Source organism: Sturnus vulgaris, chromosome Z (assembly GCF_052056855.1).
Source record: "Sturnus vulgaris isolate bStuVul1 chromosome Z, bStuVul1.hap1, whole genome shotgun sequence".
NCBI classification, from domain to species: Eukaryota; Metazoa; Chordata; class Aves; order Passeriformes; family Sturnidae; genus Sturnus; species Sturnus vulgaris.
The window spans coordinates 27,590,747-27,613,161 of record NC_142283.1 but is presented as its reverse complement, the minus strand read 5'-3'; the positions used below and the strand labels follow the sequence as shown (position 1 = coordinate 27,613,161).

At 35.7% G+C, this 22,415-nt stretch overlaps 1 protein-coding gene across 6 annotated transcripts in view; it reads right to left on the bottom strand.

The window, feature by feature from the left end:
* MCTP1 (multiple C2 and transmembrane domain containing 1) overlaps positions 1 to 22,415 on the bottom strand; it is a 222,866-nt gene that overhangs the window by 112,941 nt on the left and 87,510 nt on the right. For all 6 annotated transcript variants that reach the window (XR_015799421.1, XR_015799420.1, XR_015799422.1 and 3 more), the window contains exons 7-10: positions 20,406 to 20,576; positions 18,674 to 18,804; positions 7,954 to 8,140; positions 2,949 to 3,042 (exon numbers count right to left, since the gene is read on the bottom strand). Coding sequence is in view for 3 of the 6 variants with exons in the window: in XM_088156371.1 (XP_088012497.1) it covers positions 2,949 to 3,042; positions 7,954 to 8,140; positions 18,674 to 18,804; positions 20,406 to 20,576 (583 nt within the window). In the remaining 3 variants the exon portion in view is untranslated. The remainder of the gene's footprint in view (positions 1 to 2,948; positions 3,043 to 7,953; positions 8,141 to 18,673; positions 18,805 to 20,405; positions 20,577 to 22,415) is intronic.

The window sequence follows — 22,415 nt, the reverse complement described above, 5'->3', positions numbered from 1 at the left end:
GAAAGTCTGCCAGAGATACCATGAGCAAGCAAAGATTTAGCGAAACAGGAATAGAACTCTCTCTAGCTCAGGATTTAAGGAGAAAAAAGCCATGCACTAAGTATCTAAAACACAATTTAATAGCAAGTTTTTTCTCAGATAGAAAAGGAAAAAGTAAACTTCATTCTCAGTATCTTCCCATTAATTAGATTATGCTTTCAAAGAATTTATACTAAATAATACATAATTTCCAGAAAGTTGTATTTGCTGTAACCAACAGCAATTTCCAACAGAATTTTGCAATGATGAAATCCCTAAAATTGTGTGTTGATCATGGAACTACACTGTTTTTCTGGGGGAAACAACCTCAGAGACCCAATAATTTTCCCAAAGGCCCTGTTCCTGAAAGATACCCTATTTTTCAGCTCTCCCAAAAACCAAGTTAAGCTTTCAAGCACCTGTGGGGAGTCTCTCAACCTCTCAGTGGTTCTTCCTCTCATATATCTCCTGGCAAGTGGGTTGAGTGAGAAGACTGACTGTACTTTTCTGGGGTATTTTTAATATCCAGTTGTGGCATGTTCCAGCAGCAAATCATTTCAAAACTGGTAATGTCTACTTGCTCCCCTGCCTACAACCTAACTGAAAATTCAGCTCATCCTGGCACATTATTCATTGCCTGTACATGTAAGCTGAGACCCAAAACACCACACTTAATCACTCTCTTTTTTAAAAAAAATCTGTACTAACCTTAAGGATGTAAGCACACTGTCTAACATTAGGTTATTGAAAGTGGAGAAAAATAACTGTCCTTGGATATCAACAGTTCACTAGAGGCTTAACTAAAGTGACCTACTGTAGTAGCATTCTGCTGAGGGAGGCTATGAGCTTTCTGAGGAAAGAGTAGAATTGAGGGTTTCATTAAAAAGTAATTTTCATTCAACAGGAGTCTCAGCCACTCTTCATTCTCACATAGTGCAGTATTACAATGCTGTTCAACGTATGGCACAAAAGAAAACTTCCATGTTTTGAAAGGGAAAAAAATCCTTGTAATGGTAGTAGGATTGATGACTACTTAAAAGATTACAGAAATCTTTTTCCCTCTGTGCTTATGTTTAATGATGGAATATTAAGGATTTAAAAAAATCTACTCAGCTCAAACTAATAAATTTTGATTTATTACTTCACATGGAAAGATTCCTGGAAGTGAAATGGGACACGTTTAGCAGACAGGAAGCACAGTAAAACACACAGAAACTATACAGTTGTTCTAGCTACTTTTCAGACTCAGGGGCAAAAGATAAACTCTGAAAACACTATACAGTGAGATGAGCAAACTAGTCCTTAGATTTTATTCCTAAAAGCAATTCTTAGTGGTGTAAGTAACACCACTGATGACAGCACTCTCCACACTAAATACCTAGTTGAATAAAGGTGGGTCAAGTTTTTACACAGGTTTTGCAAACATGATTTATTGACAATCACCAATCACCTACTTTATTTCTCACTATTACTATTCAAAGTTTAATTTTAAATGAATGACCTATACATAACTACAAGTTACTAAAAACAGCTACAAACTACAACAGTAGGTAATAAAACCACTTCATCTTCTTTTCAAAATACCCAGTTACTTTTGTCCAGAATATACAAGATTTCTGTCACATCTGGAATGTGTAGCCATCTTAGAAAATACACTTGCTGCATAAACACTTTTTCTTACTAACAAGGGAAGGTACTGAATGTTCTTCCCTATCTTCCTGTCTGTCATTCAAAACACAATATCTGAAAATTTTTAGTAGTTCTATACATCTTTAATTGAATAAAATATTTTTAAAAAAAAAATTGTTCAACAAGCACAAATAACATGTTGATTTGAAAAAGTCAAAGACTGAACGAGGTCAGGGACTGAATTATTCCATTTGCCCCTGAATAACTTAATCTCTTTCTCTGTTCAGACAACATTGGATTATAAGGTCAAACCAGACGGAGAGATCTTTAGAAGCATTTCTACAAGCTCACCAAAAATAGAATCTGTTATTTTGTGTGCCATAAACTAGATGATCAGTTTCAGCAATAAAATGTTTGCACTATTACCTTGCCTGAAATATTGGTAGTCATGTTAATTATCAAAAAACTACTAAAAAATCGAGTAAGTTGCTCTATATCTGCTCCTTTAACAGAACATTTATTCTAGTTGCCTTTTACTTTCTTCCATTTTTTAAAATTTTCATCACTACTTTAAAGCAGAAATGGCTATTTTCTGACACAGATGGAGCTCATTTTGCTCCATTCAACTCATGCAGAATGAAGGTTATTGTACTTAGAGGAGATAACTTGGACACTTCTGGAAAAATATGGTCAGTATGTCAGTAAAAAAAACCCTTTTCTTTATTTTGCAAAGCAACATGTCAAATTAACCATTCAACTTATAACATAAAATGGAAAACTAAAAAAAAATCTTATTTCCCTTATCTTATAAAGATAAGCAGTAGCTGCAGCAAACTATATTCAGTTGAAATGTCTGAAACCGACAGCAGCCTTGCTAGATGTCTGACAGATATCAAGTGATTCTTTAGACAACAACTTTAAAGAAATATCTAAGTCTGGAACCTTTTATTTGCCTTGTCCCTTGGAATTGAACGTTGGTAATTTTGTATAGTTTCATCTACTAAAATAAAAGAACTTTCTTTTACGTAATTTTTATAGAACGTCTGATGGAGAAAAATGTATATTTCACCTTTATCAGAAATATCCTACACAGGGCTCTGCTAGCACTAAAATGACTTGCTGCCTTGCTTACAAAACTTTCATTTGTGTTTAGATTTTTTCATTATTGAGCAGAAGGTGAAAGTGCACAAACAGAACATAACCTGTAGAAGAACTTTTGTTTCAAACATTTTTTCCCCAGTTCTAAAACCACCAAATCTTACTATGGTATTCAGTGTCACAGAAACTAAATGAATCCTTACCTGTGACATCAGCTGCCATCAATGCTTCTGCCCTGATGACCTTCACCTGAAGAAATCCCACATCGCTGATGTTATGGAACATCATCATTGGACTCTAAAAAAATAATAAAAAGAAAAATAATTCTGGATTGCAAAAGAGAAAAACCAAAATCGATATTTAAACTCTTCTCTCTAGCCCAGATGTAAGTTACTGTAATTCTACCTACATACTCAGACTTTTAAACATTATTTGCTGAAGAATGTGCAGTCATTTGCACTTCTTCCTATATTTTGCAACCTTAACTTATGAATGAAAATTACAAAGAAAAAGTTAGAATCTGATTGATTAAATGTAACACTAATTCTAGTGAATTAATCTCCTATGTGGGAATAACAGTACTTCAAAATTTGAAATTATACCAGTATATTAAGAAATTAACAAAAAAATGAAACAACTCCTCTCCCTGAATTATTTTGCAAGATCCGTGTTCACATTTTCCCTCTGATGGCTCCAATATTATCTTGAGCAGTGACCTAGGGCCAATATAGATTTTTGTAGCTGATTATTACATGCAAGCTTACATACACCATATACACCTATATAAGCCTGTGAATAACATCAGCAAAAGCAATCAAAAGAGGATAACAACTACTTAATAACTTAATAATAATCACGTGCAGAAAGGATAAAAAATAATTAGAATATGTTTCAAATTCCATGGCAGAAAGCTCTTACCATAAATCATTATTTTTTTTAACATAAATTTCTTCAATATCTACATTCATCAAGAAGAGGAAGAAAAAACAGTTCACTACACTAACACTTGCATTTATTCATCCAACAAAGATTTAGAAAGCTTATTAAAAACCATGTTTCATTGCTGCTGTTTTTTCAAGTAACTAAAACTAACAAACTGGGAGTACTGCACCAATTAGGTTCGACATGCTATAATTATCAAACTCTAGCTTTTGGTATTATTTAAAATTTGCAGAGTTTTAAATGATTAAATATTGAATGCAGCTTTGAATCTGGAATCAATTAACAACTAGCCTGGCTTTATTGTTCAGTTCTTAGATAACCTAGGGAAGGAACTCCAAAAGAATAAAATAAAATTAGATTTGCAAATCTATACATGTGGTCACATTTTTGGTTGGTTTTGCAAATTTTGCTCATAAATACTAGCCCATTCCTTTATTTTGAAATATTTTAAAATCTGGACTAATGTATTCAATGTCTATTGTCTTCTCTAAAATTGTAATGTGGTGATACTTTTTCTACTGCTATGACAATGTCCAGATTTCTACAAAAAGCAAGCATCAGAAAAATATCACATCAACAATTTCTTAATTTATTACAAAAGAAAAATTTACTTTTATGGAAAACGAGAATAAATTACATCACTGAATCTAAAAATCACAGCTGCTTAAATGAAATATTAAATGGCAGCTTGCAAAAACAGTATGCTTTTGCACAGAAAATCTATCCATTAAGATGTTAGACATATAATATGCATCCCTGTCTTTCTCTAAATAAGACAATGCTAACAGTTAAATCACACTGATACTAATTTCACATGCCCCAGCTGACCATATACTGTTTACAGTGAAGATTTGATGGTGCTACACTGAACTTAAAAATACAATTAAGTGTAGTAACCCATATGTTACATATATGCATCATGTTACAAAGGGGTAACAGTGAATAAATTTTTACCAATTTTAGTAAGATAATCGTCATAAATATGACTTCTAAATATTGATGATCAACTTTAATCAGCATACACTCAACCTCTTGTTTATGTGTTTACAACCTGAGGGTAGTAGAGATGGTATTACAGATAGCACTGGTATAATTCAAAAGCGCCTTGGCACCCCTCTTTTATTACAATGATGACCAGGGTTTGGAAGTTTCTTATCAGAACTGGTACCAGAACACAGATAATTCTGTTGTAATACACATGATGAAAATGACAGGACTTACAAAAATGTTTGTACATTTTACCTGTGTTTTCCAACAACCAAAATAGAAACCAAGCTGTAGAAATAAAACAAAGCAAAAACTCAAGCAAGACAAGCTACAGCACCGGTTTCTTATGATGCCATACAGTCCCCTGTTTCCAAATTTCATCCTGGTTAGCTCACTCTTCAAAGGGTGCCAGTGCTGTATTTTGCTTTGCCATGTTTGTTAGAATCACACAGAATTTTTGAACTTTTATTTCCAAAATATATCTGGCTTAGATTCATCTACTGAATATACTGACTGGGGAGACTGACAAAAATGAATACAATGCCATAACAGAGGCTCTTGGAGAAGCAAATTACTTTAACACATTACTTTAAGTACGTAACTTTAAGTAATGATTTATCAGATGATATTCTGTCTTCTTACTTATGATTATTGCTGAAGGTATCAAAAATCCACGTAGTTTCTGAAGCCCAGAATTTCTATAGCAGAGGAATCTGTGATTTGCTGGGAATCTTTTCAGCCCTCAATAGATGGGAAAAGATTGAAACGCTCTGGAGATGAGTCTTCTTTATTTTTTTAATGAAAGGCTGTATAATATATTTTCTGTATGGCTGCAGCAGCTGTCAGGAAGAGCATCTCAGTTCAGCTCTATTATGGGAGAAGCAATACCCCATCCCATGGCATTGAGATACACTGAGGGGCTAGTACTGATTGACAGCTTGTCACCATGACGTCTTATTCCATCTCTGTTATGGAGAAAATTAATGTCACACCACCAGCCTTATGACTCGCTGTCATCTTAGAACTGCTCACCTTTTATCAATGCTCTAAATAACATTTCAAGCCCATCGTCTCACAGTGGACAATCTGGTCAAGGGACATTAAATCGGATGACTGTGAAATGTCATAATAAAAATGGAACGCTAACAACTTCTCTAAACTAGCTTCTCTGGTTTTTAAACTGTGACAAGGGGGACCATGAGTTCAGCACACCAGTTCTGAAAAGGTCATACAATCTCTCTTGGTCTGTACCCATTAATGTGCCCCCCTTCTCACCCCAAAAGGAATTAATCTTTTCAGACAATTGTGGTAAAATAATGGTTCAAACAGTAATGCCTGTTTAATTTGTAAGGCTCTGATATTCAGCTACAAATGGTTAAGTGACAGTAATAGAGTCATTTTCTAAGGCTATTTGATCTGACGGCAAGGTCAGCTCATTAACTGTTTTTGGCGGTAGAAAGTGTGCAAAATACATTTCTCAAATGGAAGCCAGATTTTTTTAGGGGGAAATAAACCCAAAAATACAGCCACTCAACACGGAACTCTATATCTTGCTAATTGCAATTGTGTTGTCTTTGTATTAGTTCTGAAGTTCAGATATGAATACCAATGTCAAATTGAACATTAGTGAAAATAAACTATTTGAATTAAGTTAATCCTGGTAATTTCTTTCTTCTGCTGGTAATTTTAATAAAAACAGTAGAATTTATCAAAAAAGTATGTAAATGCCACAATTTTCAGAAACACATAATGAGAAATTCATACCTCTGCTGTATTAATATCTTCCTAAAATGTGAACGTTTTCAAATGCATACACTGATGTAAATATATGAACAGACAGATATCCTTGTACTTGTAAGAAACAGGAATAAACCAGATCAATCCTATGCCACATAATTATGCTTTACACTGGGGACAAAAAATTGAGGATTTAGGAAAAATGACTAACAGTATATTGTAACATGTTTCTGTACTGCTACTGAAATATTCAAAACCATCAGTTTTACTTGTCTGCCATATCATCACACAAAATAAGCCACATGAAATATAACAGAAATATGTTACTGTTGCTGTTGGTAGCAGGAACTATGGCATCTCAAAAACATATCCATCAAAAAAACTATTCTTATAGACTTTTAGACATCTATTTTGACAACCACAGACTGTCTCGGTGGATTCCAAAATGTGCAGTAACTCCCTTAATTGTAATTATTTTTCAGAGATGGTGGACAAAACCTTAGCCTTCTGTTCATTTTAGAATATTATATTTAGCCTCACTAAGTCACCTCTATTAAATTGTTTTTATGATAACACTATTGGTGTATGAGTTGTACAAGCATTAGCAGACAGCTGATTCAGTGGAGATAGACAGAATAAATTTGCTGAAGCACACATCCTGCTAATCTGCTTGAAGAATATTGTACAGCATTAGTACTAGGACTTCATGTTATCTGCACAGCCTGATAAGGTACATCTTTATTAAATTCAGTTATTGAAAGGATGTCCGTCATAGAATAGGAATATTTTAAAATCTTAAAAATAAATTAAATAGCCTCTTTGATAGTCAGAGCTTGGTTTAATGGCTGAGTGTCTAGAGAAGCCCTTCTAAACACCTGGCAGCATTGTACAATAAAAGCTTTGTAATTGCAAGTGGAAATAGCATTTTTTTCTTTCTTTCTTCTTGTATAGTGAGACAGTTACTTTTAGTGATTTAGCTGTTAGCAAATGCTGGAGTAAGAGCTCCCCTCTCTGTTGCTTTGATAAAACTACAGAGATTCTGTGCAATGTGAGGAAGCTGGGAAATTAAAATAATCTACTTTACAATATTTTAAAATTGAAACATTTTGGAAATAGTTATTTTGATGTGCTTCAGCCTCTAATATGAACACAAAAATAAGTTTTCTTGCTTTTAACAGATGATCCAAAAAAAAGCTGAAAACCATTTGCACCTGAAATTATTTGACATAAACATTGTCGGTTGCTGAATTATTCCTTAGTCACTTTGTGCTTGGTAAAAACTATCTAAAAGGCAGTAAAATTACCTTCATTATGCAACACCCTAGCAAACAATTCAAATACCATTTAAAAAAACCGTTATTGTATGAAGAGCATTTGTAGCCTTCTTGATGTTACCTGTTCTGGTTGTAAGTATTTGTAAATTAATAACTCAATGATTGTCATTGGCTAAATAGAAGAGATATATTTAAAATTTCCCCTCATTATAGTTATTTTTATATACACCAATATTTTGCTAACAAAGGATGAAAGAGAACTTCATACATATCTCTTCATTATCTCCTCTCGTTCCTTCTTGTCCTCCAGGGAGCTGATGGAGAGGTCAGAGATGGTGACTGCTGCTGAGGCTGTGAGAGTGACCAGCAACACCAGGTATCCCTCTCCCTCCTCTAGCGGGACCTCCAACTTGTGAGTTTGCTCTTTACTCAGGGTTGACAGGTCAATCTGGCACCTAGAAACACACATTCTTTATCAGCATGTGTTTTTTCTCACATCAAACGAGCACATTGGCCCACTTGCATGCAAAAGGACAAAAACCCAAGTAAGCAGAAACTCTTGCCCAGCTTCTGAAAAAAATTCTTAATTTCTCTTCAGCTTTAACCCATGCCACTTCTTGTTTTTTTAGACCATCACAAACAGTTTTGAAGTGAAAAATCAAATTAATAAAAATGTAAAGACACTAGAGACAAGATTAGCTAATTTTCCTTACTCAAATGCAATCAAAGAAAATTTTTAAAAATCCAGCTCAGATGCAAATTTTACTTTTAATTACACCTCTTGTATAGATACAAAATGTAAGTTTTCACGTGAACAGTTTTTACCTAACAACAGTAGAAACCCTTTCTTAAAAAATAAAATTCTATGTGGACTTAATTGTGATGGCATAAAGATGACTAAGCACAGAAAAACTCAACCTATGCACCTCCTGAAAGGTTCAGCTCTAATGCAGTAAGCTCTGTGTTTGCCAAATCCTCATGCTGGCACCCAGGGTAAAATTTGATGCTACAACCCCTTGTACAATAAAACGTCTCAGGCTGTAATGAGCAGGGACTACATATAACTGCGCAGAGTGTGTGCAGAGTGGCTGATGCAAATTTACCCTGCTTGATCCCCTCCCAAATAACTCTGGCCATACCATACACTGAACTAATGAAGAATGATTCCATATGTGCTAGACAACATAAATAGCTTTGCAACATCTTTAGAAATACAAGGCAAAGCATGGAAGGAAAAAGAGTATCTCCGCTACCCAGGAGTTGACTATAACCTTTTAAATAAAACAATAGTATCTTAGTGTTGATTGGTTTGTGCACAGCTCAGATGTTTTAGTACTTTAATTTGTACAATATTTCAACTCTCCTAGACTGCACATCTGAGCATATACAGAAATGCAATGCTGTGTCAAATGTAATGCCAGCTTGCACTGGACAGGAATTTCTGTGAAAAAACACTATTCTGAATACTTATAGCATCCCAAAATGACCTTTGCTAACTTTTTGCTCTAAATAAAAACACCAATAATACTGAAATAAAACAAATTTATATATTCTATGTATTGGTTAGCCACTGTATACTCTACTTTCAACAGCGCATATTTAATGTGACAAGTACATGTACTATATGCCACTAATTCACTAAACTAAACATCTAGCAAACTCTTCATAAAATGTCAATTGATTTTGAGGAAAGACAATGTGGTCGCTGCAGGGCCAATAAACTGAGAAAAAGGGGGCAGACATGAAAATATAGCCATTTAAGGAGAGGAAATAGCCAATTATGAGAATAAATGCAGCCTCATAAAATGAGCATTGTGCTATCACAGGTAGATCAGATTTACTACAGGAAAACTGTTTTTTGTTTTTCTTAAGACATTTACTGCCTGTTGTGCAATTCACTTAACTAGTGCAAAGCCTATACAGTAACAAGGTTCAATTATCTTACAATGAAAAAACTCTAACTCATGTAGACAGACACTGAGCTTTATGCTTCTATTTTATTTTGAACTCTTTGTATGATAGGGAGTGAGAAATCAACTTAGCAATAGTAAGGAAAAATAAAGCTGTTGCTATCAGCGCAGGCTGAGAGTCAATACAAACTTCATACACGTACATAAACAGTCAAATTCTTATTTAGGATGCAGTGAGGAATTTAAAGCCCTCCTTAAGACAACAAATATTGTAACCAAGCATTCAAAGCTTGATTAGTAGGTTAAAATACCCTTGGTATTAAATATTCTTCAATAATTTATTTCAAAAGAGATACCCCTCTAAAATAGGACTCAGCAACAATATTGAGCCTTCAATCAATAAACATTTAAAGAACCAGTCTAAACTCTCTCAAAATCAGTAAAAGGATCAGAAAGCCATTATGATAGTAATGGCTAGATAGACTAGTAATGATAGACTATTAATGCAGAAATAATCCACCCCTTACTCAAAAATAGGCAACAAAAGCTACCCCACATATATCCATCAGAAAAAAAGCAATGAGTGTAAAATTACAAGGTCTACACCATGGCTACTAGATCAAATTTCTTCAATTCTTGAAGCTACAATATTTTAACTACATGAGTAGTCAATTTCCTTTATTTAGACTAAAAGAAGCAACTGACAATTTGATTTTACTTGTGCACTTTCCTACATCAATGAAATATTCCTAATAGCACCACATCTAGAACAGATTACCTGAGAAATATCTATCACCTGCCTGATAAATATTTATGAACAGGCCATAGCCAGCTTGTTATTTCCTAAAATCATACAAAGGTAGGAAGTGATCTGAAAATTTTTTTTCCAGTAAAAGCCTTAACCATTTTCAAGGAAAATTATTCTCTCAAGGACTCTCAGAAAATTTGATCAAAATATAGTTATTTCATTAAAGACTGTCACCTTTGTGCTTTACAGAAGTCCAGGTTAAGAGCATCTTTATGCACACATGGTCAGGTGAAAGCAGATTTCTCACCCTATGCCAGGTGCTCTGCCCTGGCCGTGCAGGAGATGCAGCTTACATGTGCCTATCTTGAAAGCGCTGAGGCTCAAGGAGCAACCAGCACAAAGGAAATGTATTTACAGCACATGCACTTCAGTAAAATGGTAAGACTTTCGAACCTACAGACACTGTAGGAAAAATTGCAATTTTTTCCATTAGTAATTGACTTTTTTCATAATAAAAAATCAACTTAATTTGATCTCATGCCTAATTAGCCTTTAAAAAATAATAATTTTTTGCTCTTCTCCTCTGTCCTGACTATATCTTTGTATGGGAGCAAGAATAGTGAAGGAATCTGGTTTTTTTGAGGTGTTACCTAAACATTAACTCTATCCTAGAACAATTTTGACAGACTCCAATAAGAAAACCACAAAACTCCTTTTTGTGCTACATTTCCTTAGAAGGACTAAAGCTACCAAAAATAAGCACCTGTTTGGAAAATATCTGTTTTCCAAATATAAGTATCTTTAAAAAGCCCAAGCTGACAATGTCCCTTTATATTTTACTGAAATTACATTCAAGTTTTTCAAATTACATTTCAAGCTTTAAAGCTTTAGCAATGCTGACTTTCATATCAGTTAAGATGTTCTCTAAAAAGACATTTGTTTCCTACAACTATGTCTCCATGGAGGACAAAGATGCTGTGAGGATCAAGGCGAACTTGTGTTACCAGAAAGTAGTGCAGAATGAAAGAGAAATTTTTGTCCCGTTTTCTTAAATTGAGGACCATGAAAAATTACCACCATTTTGAGAAGGCCATAAGCTGCATATTATTAACAACTGTCACACTGAGAACATGAGAAAATAGTAACTTTGTACAATCCTGTTTCTCAAGGAATTATTATTTGCATGCTGCTGGTAAAGGCAAAGACGCTTTCCACCTGTAATGAGATCAGCCTGAAGAATTACTGACAAAAAATTGCTGTTAACTCCACAGACAAGATTTCCAAGCATGACTATAAATCATGTTGCAGGTAACTGTAGTTTTTAGAGCAGTGTGAGTTTTTCTCTATCTTCCACGCTCTATGTCCCCTTCAGTGCACGCGAGTTTCAGCACTTCAAGTGGTGGGCAGGAGCACTGGAACAATTTCCGTGGCTGGCTAGCCTTTCAGAAAGAGACATAGCAGGATGTATCCCACCTATCAGTTCAGCATGTGAACACAACTAGGCACCATGTGTAGCTGGATTTTCAGGTCTTGAGAGATCAGAAGGGAGAAAAACCACAAAAGTGCATCAAGCTCATGTGCTAAAGTTATCACAGATGAATTGCTCAAAAACAGGGTACAGCTCCCATGGAGGAAGATTTGAAGGTTCAAGGGGAATCTACCACTTGTCTGAAACTGTGTTCAGTGTGTTAATCACACAAAATTTTAGAAATACATTTCAGATTTATTTTTAATTTGAATATATCTGGCCTTTGGTTCTTTTTATGCCTTTCCTTACCAGTTGAAAAACCCTTTAGTGTTTCATGTTTTCTTCTAGTGAAGGAACTCATACACTATAATCATATCTCTTCTTGATCTTCCTTTTGATATGCTAAACACCTTCAGCTCCCTATACATTTCCTAGGAACATATCTCCTACAGCCCTCAAATGACTTTTTGTAACTTTTCTGATCCAGTGAAATTCTCCTGCATCCTTTTTAAAGTGTGGAAGGCAGAACTATATGTAGTATTTTATTATCAGCATGTCTAACAGGTAAAAATCACCTCCCTTCTTTAGTTCTAACAGAACCTGGAATGTAAGACTGTGTTGGCACCCTGGTGAAATATTCTTGCTAATGAATGAATTACAAAGGTAGCGACATGACATAGAAGGCCTCTTAAAAGCCAGGTGGCCAGGCAAGTGAGAGACAGCAGATAGTGAGATCGTTTTCTCACATGACAAAATAAAGCATAAAAGAGGAACTGGCACAATCCTAAGTGATAGGGACAGAAAAGCACCACTTGGCTACAAACCAGACAACTTAATTACCATCATGACTTGTTCAGGAACACAGATTTTTAACTCCACTGTGATCCAGTTCTATGCTGCTCCAAAGGATGCCAAGGAGAGGAAACTGTGTGATTCCACAATTAGAACTGAGCTGGACATACATCAGAAGCAGCAAGGCATGAACTGCTACAATTTGTGAGACTCCATATCCTTTATGAAGAGATTAAAATGTTCCAGTAAAACCAAGAAACAAAAGGAGAGGGAAAATTTTGCAAAGCACTAGCAGAAAATGACACATCTCAGAAACACTGAGTGTTGACTGCAGTAATGTGAATTTCTTGGAAGAATCGGAGCGTGACATTTTTAACTGTAAAGATAATGAGAAAGAAATTAAATTATGGACTCCATGTGATGCTTGTGGTAAATGGTTGATAGAGGCATTAGATTGAAAACCAGGGAAGCTCCCAGAGGGGTAGGAAACAGTAACTCAGCTAAGTAGGACACTGACTAAGGACAAGAGTGGTGCTTAGCTGGGGAAGCTGGAGAGGATCCCTGGGCAGCTGGGACAGGAGAATTCAGCAGGACCTGAAGAACGGGATGTCAGTTGCCATGTAGCAACACATGGAAGGCAGGAAAGAGCCCTGCAGCTTGGAGTAAGTCAGTCATGGTAACAGAAATATGAGAGCTCTAGGAAATACAATTTCACCAGTCACCAAGCAATGCCTGAACACAGCATTACTATTTATTGCTTGCTCAAAGAAACACAGCCCATGCTACAATAGCCGTCTGATGGATTTTGGAATGACAGATTAACTTTTTCCTAAACATAGTTCTTCACTGTAGAATTACAGATGTACTTTTGATATTGCACAGGCAGAAATTACTTACAATTGGTTTCTGATGTGATATTTCCTAGGTTGTCCCCATGGCACAACCACATACTACAGACTGTTAGTGCTGTCACCGGTGCAATTTCTCTGCAGCAAAATTAACACTTTCATCTGCTAAACCAGTCTATTGCTTTGCTAAACATTATGTCTCCCTATATAGTTCTCTCCTCACTAGTTGGCCCAAGAAATTTTGCAAGATCTTTCACACAGCTCCAATCTGTGCCTTTCATAAATTGTCACAAAACCCTATCTGCACTCTTCATCATTTTCTTCACACTGTCATGCTCCTCATGTCTAAACTGCCCATTCCATATTTCCATCTCCCTCTTATTTTGCCACTCTTCTAGAAGTAGACTTCCATATGTGAGAAGACATAGGGTCAGAAAAAGGATTCATAAACAGCCCAGCTTGCATGCAGCATTCTGTATCTCAGCATACATTGGAGAATGCTAACAATTTCGTATCAGAACACGACAATAACAACTGTCAGAGTTGTAAACAATGAAGTATCTGGTAATAGAAAGTTATTGAAGATTTGTGAGCAAAAATTGAAACTTTTGGCTTTCTAGCAGAACAAAAGTGCCTCTGCATTAGTAAAGATGTGCTGAGATAGGAATAAATAAGGTATGGAATACCTAAAGGCCAAATTTTGAGATGCAGTATTACATCTGTCTCCTTTTGACAACAATCAGCGATGAAGATGGCTCAGCACATCATAGGATTTTTCAAAGGCAGATCTGGCAGTAGCATTTTTAGATTTTAATGCTTCAGGCATAATCTTTATTTTACATCAAGAAACGCATCTGCAATTAATTAAACTTTAGTTGTCATGAATAATCAACAAACGATTATACACACAGAGTAGTGGTTGTGTGCTCTTCTGTGTTTGCACAGAATTGCTGTAACTCACATGTGCACACAGTTCAAGTCAAAATTACCACAGCATATTGACCATTATGTTTACAGTTTACTATAATACATCTTTTCAAAGTTCCACATGCAGAAAACTACATGTAAAAAACAAACTGCAATATAAAAAACATTTTTGAAACACCAGTGTAATTAAGCCATCTTGTTTATAGAGATTTGCAAAATCGAGAAAATTTCAAGACTTGGCAATATTAACATTAACATGAACTTCACAAACACTATTCAAAACCTTCTTCTTGGGCAATAGAAAGTTGCCAATATTTTAACATAAATCACAGTTTTCACAAAATCTCTAGAAAAATATCTGCGAAAAAACACTTGCAGTAGCTTATTTAGTGTCCTTCACCCAGCTTTACATGCATGTTGGGGTACTCATATATAATTCAGTTCTCTACGATAATGCTCAGTCCTCCACAGTAAAATTACAAAAATGTCAATGGAGAGAAAAAACCCTGAACCCATGAATACCTTATACTTTTGCATTTTTAAAATAAAATCTCACTTTAATTTAGAAATTTCATAGCATATTCCCATTCCTTCAGATTAATCAGATGAATCATAGTCACGCATCATTTGTATTTATGTACACCCAAAAACCACTCCATAGTTGTGTTACCACAAAAAAACCCCTAAACAGACAGGACGTAGCAGATTAGGTATTATAAACTTAAACAGGTAATTTTCAGTATTTTAATTTTTGTGTTTCATAACATCCATTACATGGTTGCTCACAAAATCAATCTGAATATTTACAACAATATTTAAAGAGATTATGGGAAATTCCACTTTCTTATAGATAAAATTAATACATAGCCTTAATGAATTTGCTACATACAAGGTCTTTTTTTCTTAATTTGTATCAAACGGGAAAAAAAGACAATAGCATCTATAAATACCTATGAAAATAGATATAGATGAAGCCAGCAGTAATTTCCTGGCACAAAATAAATGCAAAAGTCAATGTCATTTTAAAGAAAAATGTGCATTTTTCATACCAATTAATAATGCTATACATCCTGCCGCACTGGATTGCAAATAACTTCAGCTGAATAAAATTGCATGACATGAGATTTACTTACTCTCTATGTTCATAGAAACAACTTGTTCTCTGACAGCACTCATTTTTGGCAATTTATTGCAGCTGTCAGCAGCCCATTTGTTCAGATTAGTGCTATGCATAAAGGTGTAACAGTCATGAGGATTAACTGATTACCGTAAAGGTGACAGTCAAAATTGCCTTCAAAAACACAAATGATAAGAAAGTTAAATAATTACACGATGATTAAAATCACCTTCATTTTGATATTAGTATTACCTATGTAAACTCACTGCAGTACGTTTTTAATCACAGGAGCGTATTGTCTCAATATAAAATATAAATTATTTGCTCACAGGAAAAACATGTGAATATTAAATATATTCACACTGAAGAATATATACACATACGTATTTCTACTTATAGATGAAGTAATAACTAATGCCACTTATGCAAGTCTATACATTTATTTAAATGCAGGAAGGCGGCCCATGTGGCTCCAGCACCTGGTGCTTTCCATAAAAAGAACTTCTAGACCTCCTTTTTTGGTCTTGGAATGTTGATTGTTTTCTTTTTTTAAAACTATATTCAGATGTATGGCAGAATTTATTTCCTATAAAATGCAGCTCAGTTCTAGTAAAGAATAGTGTTTTCTCATACAAATCAGCACATGACTGGAAATATATTTTCCTCCAATCTCTTGTATGAGATCTTTTCCCAGGCTTTTGAAATACTGAATTGGTTCTGGAGTTTGGGGTTTTTTAGAATATTTTGAGATGGAAGTTCACAAGGTGCTGCCACCTTTAAACTCTCATGGAGAATGCACAAAACTGAAATTCAAATGTATTTTATAAACACAAAATGCTCCAAGTTAAGAATGGAAATCAACCAGTCAGCATTTCGACACTGCCATACTGAACATGCCTGGGCATCAAGATGAAGACAGAGCTGTATGCTACTTCTGTGACAGACGTCTCCTTTCACTTTTCTGAACTAGGATGCCATGCTGTCACTGACCCTCTTAACACCTTCCTCGCTCGCACAAGGAAGATCTTCCTCCCTCTTGCAGGGGGATCTTACAAGCCACCTCTCCCATTTCCATCTTTCCCACCCCACAACCAGAATCTCACTTCCATGTCCTCAACCTTCTTGAACATCTTTCCTGTATTTTCCTGCCCTCAGAAATGGATTGCAAGCCCAACCCCCTGCAATCCTTGCAACCGTGTGACATTCCCAGCTTTCACCTGCTCTTACCATGCTCCAGCCTAACAAGGACAATAATAAATACAAAGCTCACACTTTCCCACTTCTTTTAGTTCACAAAAGTGCAGGTTAGACATGGCATCATTCCAGGATAGTTTACAGCATGCTGGTTTAGAATAGAATTGCAAGTAACTGAGCTTAGCATAGGAAAATAAAAGGTTTTTTCTGCTATTTCCCAGAAAGGTCCTGGAATTTTTCCCTTCTACCTACTACCTGGGAAATGGTCAGCTCTTCAATCTAGCGTGCCTTCTCCCTATACATATTTTAGCCAGGCAGGACATCTTCAAGAAACAGTTGTTTCCATTTGCATTTAACAAAAATATTCTTATATAACATTACAGCTGCTGCTTGCACATTATTCAAGCAAGCAGGAACATAACAACTAGATTAAATGTATCACCCTCCATTCTTGAGCAATGATAGAATGCTACCAGGAAGTCTTTTGTTTCCCACCCACAGCTACATTATCACTTCTTCTGGAACCTGAATCAAAATATTCGATTTATTATGTGTGTCTTGAAAGCCATAGAGCCTTAGTCATGGAGCACGACTCAGTTGTGCTTTTAAAAACTGATACACACTTACCATAACACACACACAGAGCAAGTCTGTATTTTGTGCACCAAAATATTTCCAGCTTTTAGGAACAGCCTTGAAAGGAGAAACTGGGAAAGAGAGGTCAGCATTAAATGGAGCTGTCAGGTGCTGGTGATTTTTATCTGCAGTGACTGGAAAAGAATATGAGGGAGGGGGAATATTAAGACCTATTTTCGTATTCAGATTTGTATTCAGAGCTCGACAAATGACAGTTTTTCATGGAAATGTTGGAGAAGAATTTTTTTGCAGGTTACCTTACCAGAGATAAGGTACTAACAGAAGGTGAAATGTGAGAGTGTCTGCAAGGACAAACTGAAGATGGATTATATGTACACTGACAGAGGGATCAAAAAAATCACGAGCAGCAAGGTTTCAGCAAGTGGTGCTTGGATTATGATGTTCTGAAAAATTACTCATGGAAACTTTGAATCTCACCATATTTTCCTAAGAAGGCTAGAATGAAAAAGAAAACTGCAACAATTTCCCAAGGTATATAACATGTTGACATAGGACTAAATTAGTACATTACTTCAGAAAAATATTGATAGTTACCATATAATAACATGTGAAAGTGATAGTGAAAGCACCTCCAATAAAAACAATCAAAATATATAGGATTAATGATTACCAATTATTATTATTATGACGACTGCATGGATATCAAGGAAAATATGAAGCAAACAAATATCTGAGCTTTCCAAACAGCACCTACTTTGTAGTACCTATAAGCACAAGATGTTTTTTCCCCCCTATTAGCTAACAGTTAGTGCCACCTCGTATTCTGTAAAATGGAGCATAGCCATACAAATATAAGCTATTTCTTGAATACCGAGACACATTCATACTCCTGAATATGAATTAGATGAATTATTCTTTGTCCCAAAATATGTGTATAGTCCTTCAACTCTGTTTTCATTTACCAAAAAGATTGGTACATAAATTTGGTTTTACACATCAGGTTAAGAGTTGTTTCTCCTCCAAGCTGGATGTTGCTGCATGGAACCTCTTGCACCTTGGTAATTGCTCTGAACAACCTGAGAGGATTTTTTATTTTTGAAAACCTCGGTCTATCAATTGGTAAAAGCTGCCACCTACTGGTCAATTTTTATTGACCAGTATTTTCATTATATATTACATCATCAATATGAAGAATTACACCAATGCATCAAATTGTACTGGAACATTGCAGAAAATCCCCTCTGAACTTAAAAATAAGAAAACGCAAACAAGAAACCAAGGACAAATGGTCATAAGAAACAGTTTCAATGACAAGGCTCATTTTAATCATCCTCTCTCATGGAGCTCTCTCATCCCCACAGACCAAGAAGGCTAGAATTGCACAAACCTGCCAATGAAATCATCCTTTTTGCCAACATCTTTGTCCCACACGGTAATATCAATAATTCCACCTCGTTCTTCATAGAGATGAAAGTCAAACTGCTCCCTCCACTGAGGATTCAAAGTTTTTGGAACAATCTAGAGGGAGAACAAAAAGAAAATAATTTACATTGCGTAGGCATACATTTTCCTATATTTGTAAATTTGATCATCAGAGTCTGTTCAGGAAACTTTTTCTGTCTGGAGTATCAATATCTCAAGCAGTGAGAATTAAAAAATGGTAATTAGGAAAGACTACTAGCCAGTTCCCTCACGCCTCTCTGATGTAACAGCAACCTCCAAAATCCTGTCACCTTCAAAAGCCTCCTGAACAAAGCATTCTTCCTGGGAATGGAGCCATTTCTCTGTAGAAAAATTATGTCCTCTGTGAAGTGACAGTTAGCTATAAAGTTATGTTTCTGAGCCCAAAAGTAAACAAAGCACCTGCAACGACATATAGATGGTGACTGTAAATACTTAAACAAGCAACTGTATCATGTCCTTTTATCCCAGCTGCAATAATATTGGGAGAAACATGATACTGTGGTTTACTTTCTATGGAATAAAATTAGTTCACTTCTAAAACTGTATTTCACTTCCTTTCCTTTGAAACTCTGATGAAAGCAGTTTTTTTCAACATTTTCAGTCCAGTTACTTCTTACTTCAAAAGGTTTGAGTCCATATATTTCTTACCACACTGTGAAGAACAGAAGTTTGCAGAATTTTCTACCATAATGCAAAAGCAGTATTCACTGTCTTGAGCCAGAACAGAAGACCCCTAATATCTTCCCTATTTAGCAAACACTACCTCATACAACCACCAGTTCCACTACCTTGAAAAAAAAGAAAATTCAGAAAGGATTATGAACATTTTTTTATTTCACAGAAGCATGAAATTTGATTTCTTATAATTTCAAATTAAGAGGCTCCAATGCAGGGGTCTACAAATATGACAAGTAAATTTTCGTGCCTTCCTCCTCAATTTACCCTTCATCTGGATGTGAAAACCACAGTGACTGTCATGGCCATCAAGAGAGGAAGGTCATGTGCATCATCGGCAGTCGCAGCATCTCCCCTAAACAGCAATTTTCAAAATGGCAGGGACCAAATGAAAAAAAAAATTGCAACAAAGCCAAGCAAAAAAACCCAACCAACCAACCAAACAAACAAACAAAAAAAACCAACAAAAAAACCCCAAAGCCAAACAAGTCTTCACAATAATTATATCCCAGATCAATCATCTCTACCTGTGAAGCTCATACATGAAGAAAACTTTAATGAAACTTGTTGCTAAGGACATGAAGAGGAAAAGGAGCTTATAAGCATGACACGGTTTGAGAATAAGACAATGCAAAGAGTCAAAGAGGCACTCAGCATCAAGCCAGGAAGACCTTGTCAGAATCACTGCTTCTCTTCCCTGCCATGAATGACCCCTAACAGTAAATAAAAGCCAACACAGTCTCTATAGAACATTAGGTGTGTTCCCCTGTAAACCCATTTTTCAGCATTACATTTTTTCCCACCTAACACTACTTTTGTTTATAATGAAACAAAAAGAACATTTAAACAAAGCTCCAGGTGCTCTGACAAATAATCATTACAACAATAAATCTCCATTACCATTGAAAGTCATGCAAGCTAAAAAACACCAAACAGGAACAGAGCATTTTAAAAAAATGTTCAGTCACAGCTAAAATTACCTTGCTCTTGTACTTCTGATGCCCCAAACGAAACTTCACGTAAGGATCACTGAGCCCATTTGCATCCATTGCCTTAAGTTCACAACCTTCTATTAAGGTAACACTAACTATCCCTCTCCATAACTGAGACTTTCTGTGCAGGTCTGAGAGACGTAAGCTCTGGGTCTGAAACTTTAGGGAAACAAAAGCACAGATTTAGTTAACACAATTCCAAAATTTTCCCCTGCTTTTTCATGTTCTATTTCATGTAACTATGAATGGAAAATAACCACCTTAAGCCATTTTGAAGCTTTTGACAGTACATATGTAAACTATATTGCAAACAATTACTTGGAGAGTAATAAAATAGTGACAATTATTCAGGTAATGCCATATGCTGCTTTTGCAGAAGAAAACAGAAAAAATGCAGCTCAAGGAAATGTTAATTTCTTTAAATGTGTGTTTTTTCTGCTTCACTTCTTCCTCTGCTGATAGAATAAAAATAAATGTTAGCAAGTCTCTTCTATTAGTAGCATATGATTGAATGAACTTGAACAAACTGTATGCTTATAAAGATTAAACCCCAGTTGGAATATAAACTTCTCTTAGAATAACATACTATAAACCCACCATAAGAAACATGGATCAAGGAGAAATAATTCAATAAACTCCTCTATCTCTGCCTCTAAAATGATGTGGTACTCTCAGAAACATGAATTAAGTACTAGCACATAAGTTAAAAAGTTTGAAAACAACAGAACCTCTGTTCAGAATTGTGTAGAGACTTGTGGACTCGTGAACTCCCAGCCACTGATTTTGGGGGTTAAAATAAGATTCACATACACAAACCAGACAACTACAGCTTTTGTCAACTCCACTGGGGATTTGAGAGCAGCAGCATATAAACTTGAGTAACTTAAGATCATTTCCAATTTGCTCTGAGCTACAAACGGGTACAAGATACCAGAAGTGGGGAATCACCTTTACACTCCTGAGGAAGGCTAATGTGTCTTGGGTGCATGTGAGAAACAATGTTGGTAAAGGCTCTCCCTTCTGTTCTGAAACTTTATTCATTCAAGGCTACCTTATCTATAATCACAACACTAGATAGCTAAACACTATTTAAACTTGCAAATTGTTTCCTCTAGGAATCAAAAAAAGCAAGTCTGCTTGTACATACTGCTGTAACTTTATTATGCAATGTGGTTTGAGCAACAAAGGCTCAGCAACCCTTCAAAAATGCAGGTCTTGCATGCCTGGCTTCATCCCTTGCAGTCCTCCACTATCTTTGTGAGAGGGTTTCAGTGCAGGTTTGGTTTGAGTCTTTTAGATGGTAAACTCAGCTGGATGGCTACAGCTGTGCAGGTGCCCCGGACACGGGTTTTACTTTATTACCTAGAGACAGAGATTGTAATCACACCCACCCAGCCTCCAGAGAGAAGACATGAAAACTATGGCCACTGGGCTTGGAGCAAATCTGATTAACATACTTTTTGCAGTGTTTCAGGTAAGTTTTTGGCATGCATTTGTGTTTTCTAACGGTTATTTATTCCAAGTAATATGGTTATTCCCAAAATATTTCACTACACTTATTAAAGGTTTCTCTTCCTGAAGTGAAGGATTTGACTGCAGAGAAACTTCTCATAAACTTCCTGTTTCTACAAAGGCGAACAAGGAACTGCGTGTGGAATAATCTTGAACTTAACCTGCAAAATGAAGCAGCAGTGGGACATCAGAAAACAGACATTACAAAAAATAGGGCAGAATTGAGAAAATCAGTTGCCAGAAGAGATATCATTTACAACTTGGGAGCATTATGTAAACTTCAAGCTTTTTGTCAGCACAAATACGCCTCTCGTTGAGGCATACTGTCAACATCGCCAAAGATTTGACTTGTGAAGAAGTGATAATTTTTTTTTTGTTCCAGTTTCTTGAAAGGCTTAGAGCCAAAGAAAGCCTGGATAATAAATAACCAACACAGACTCTGCCTTGAACACAAGATGATGAAAGAGACAGAAAGAAAACCTGCCA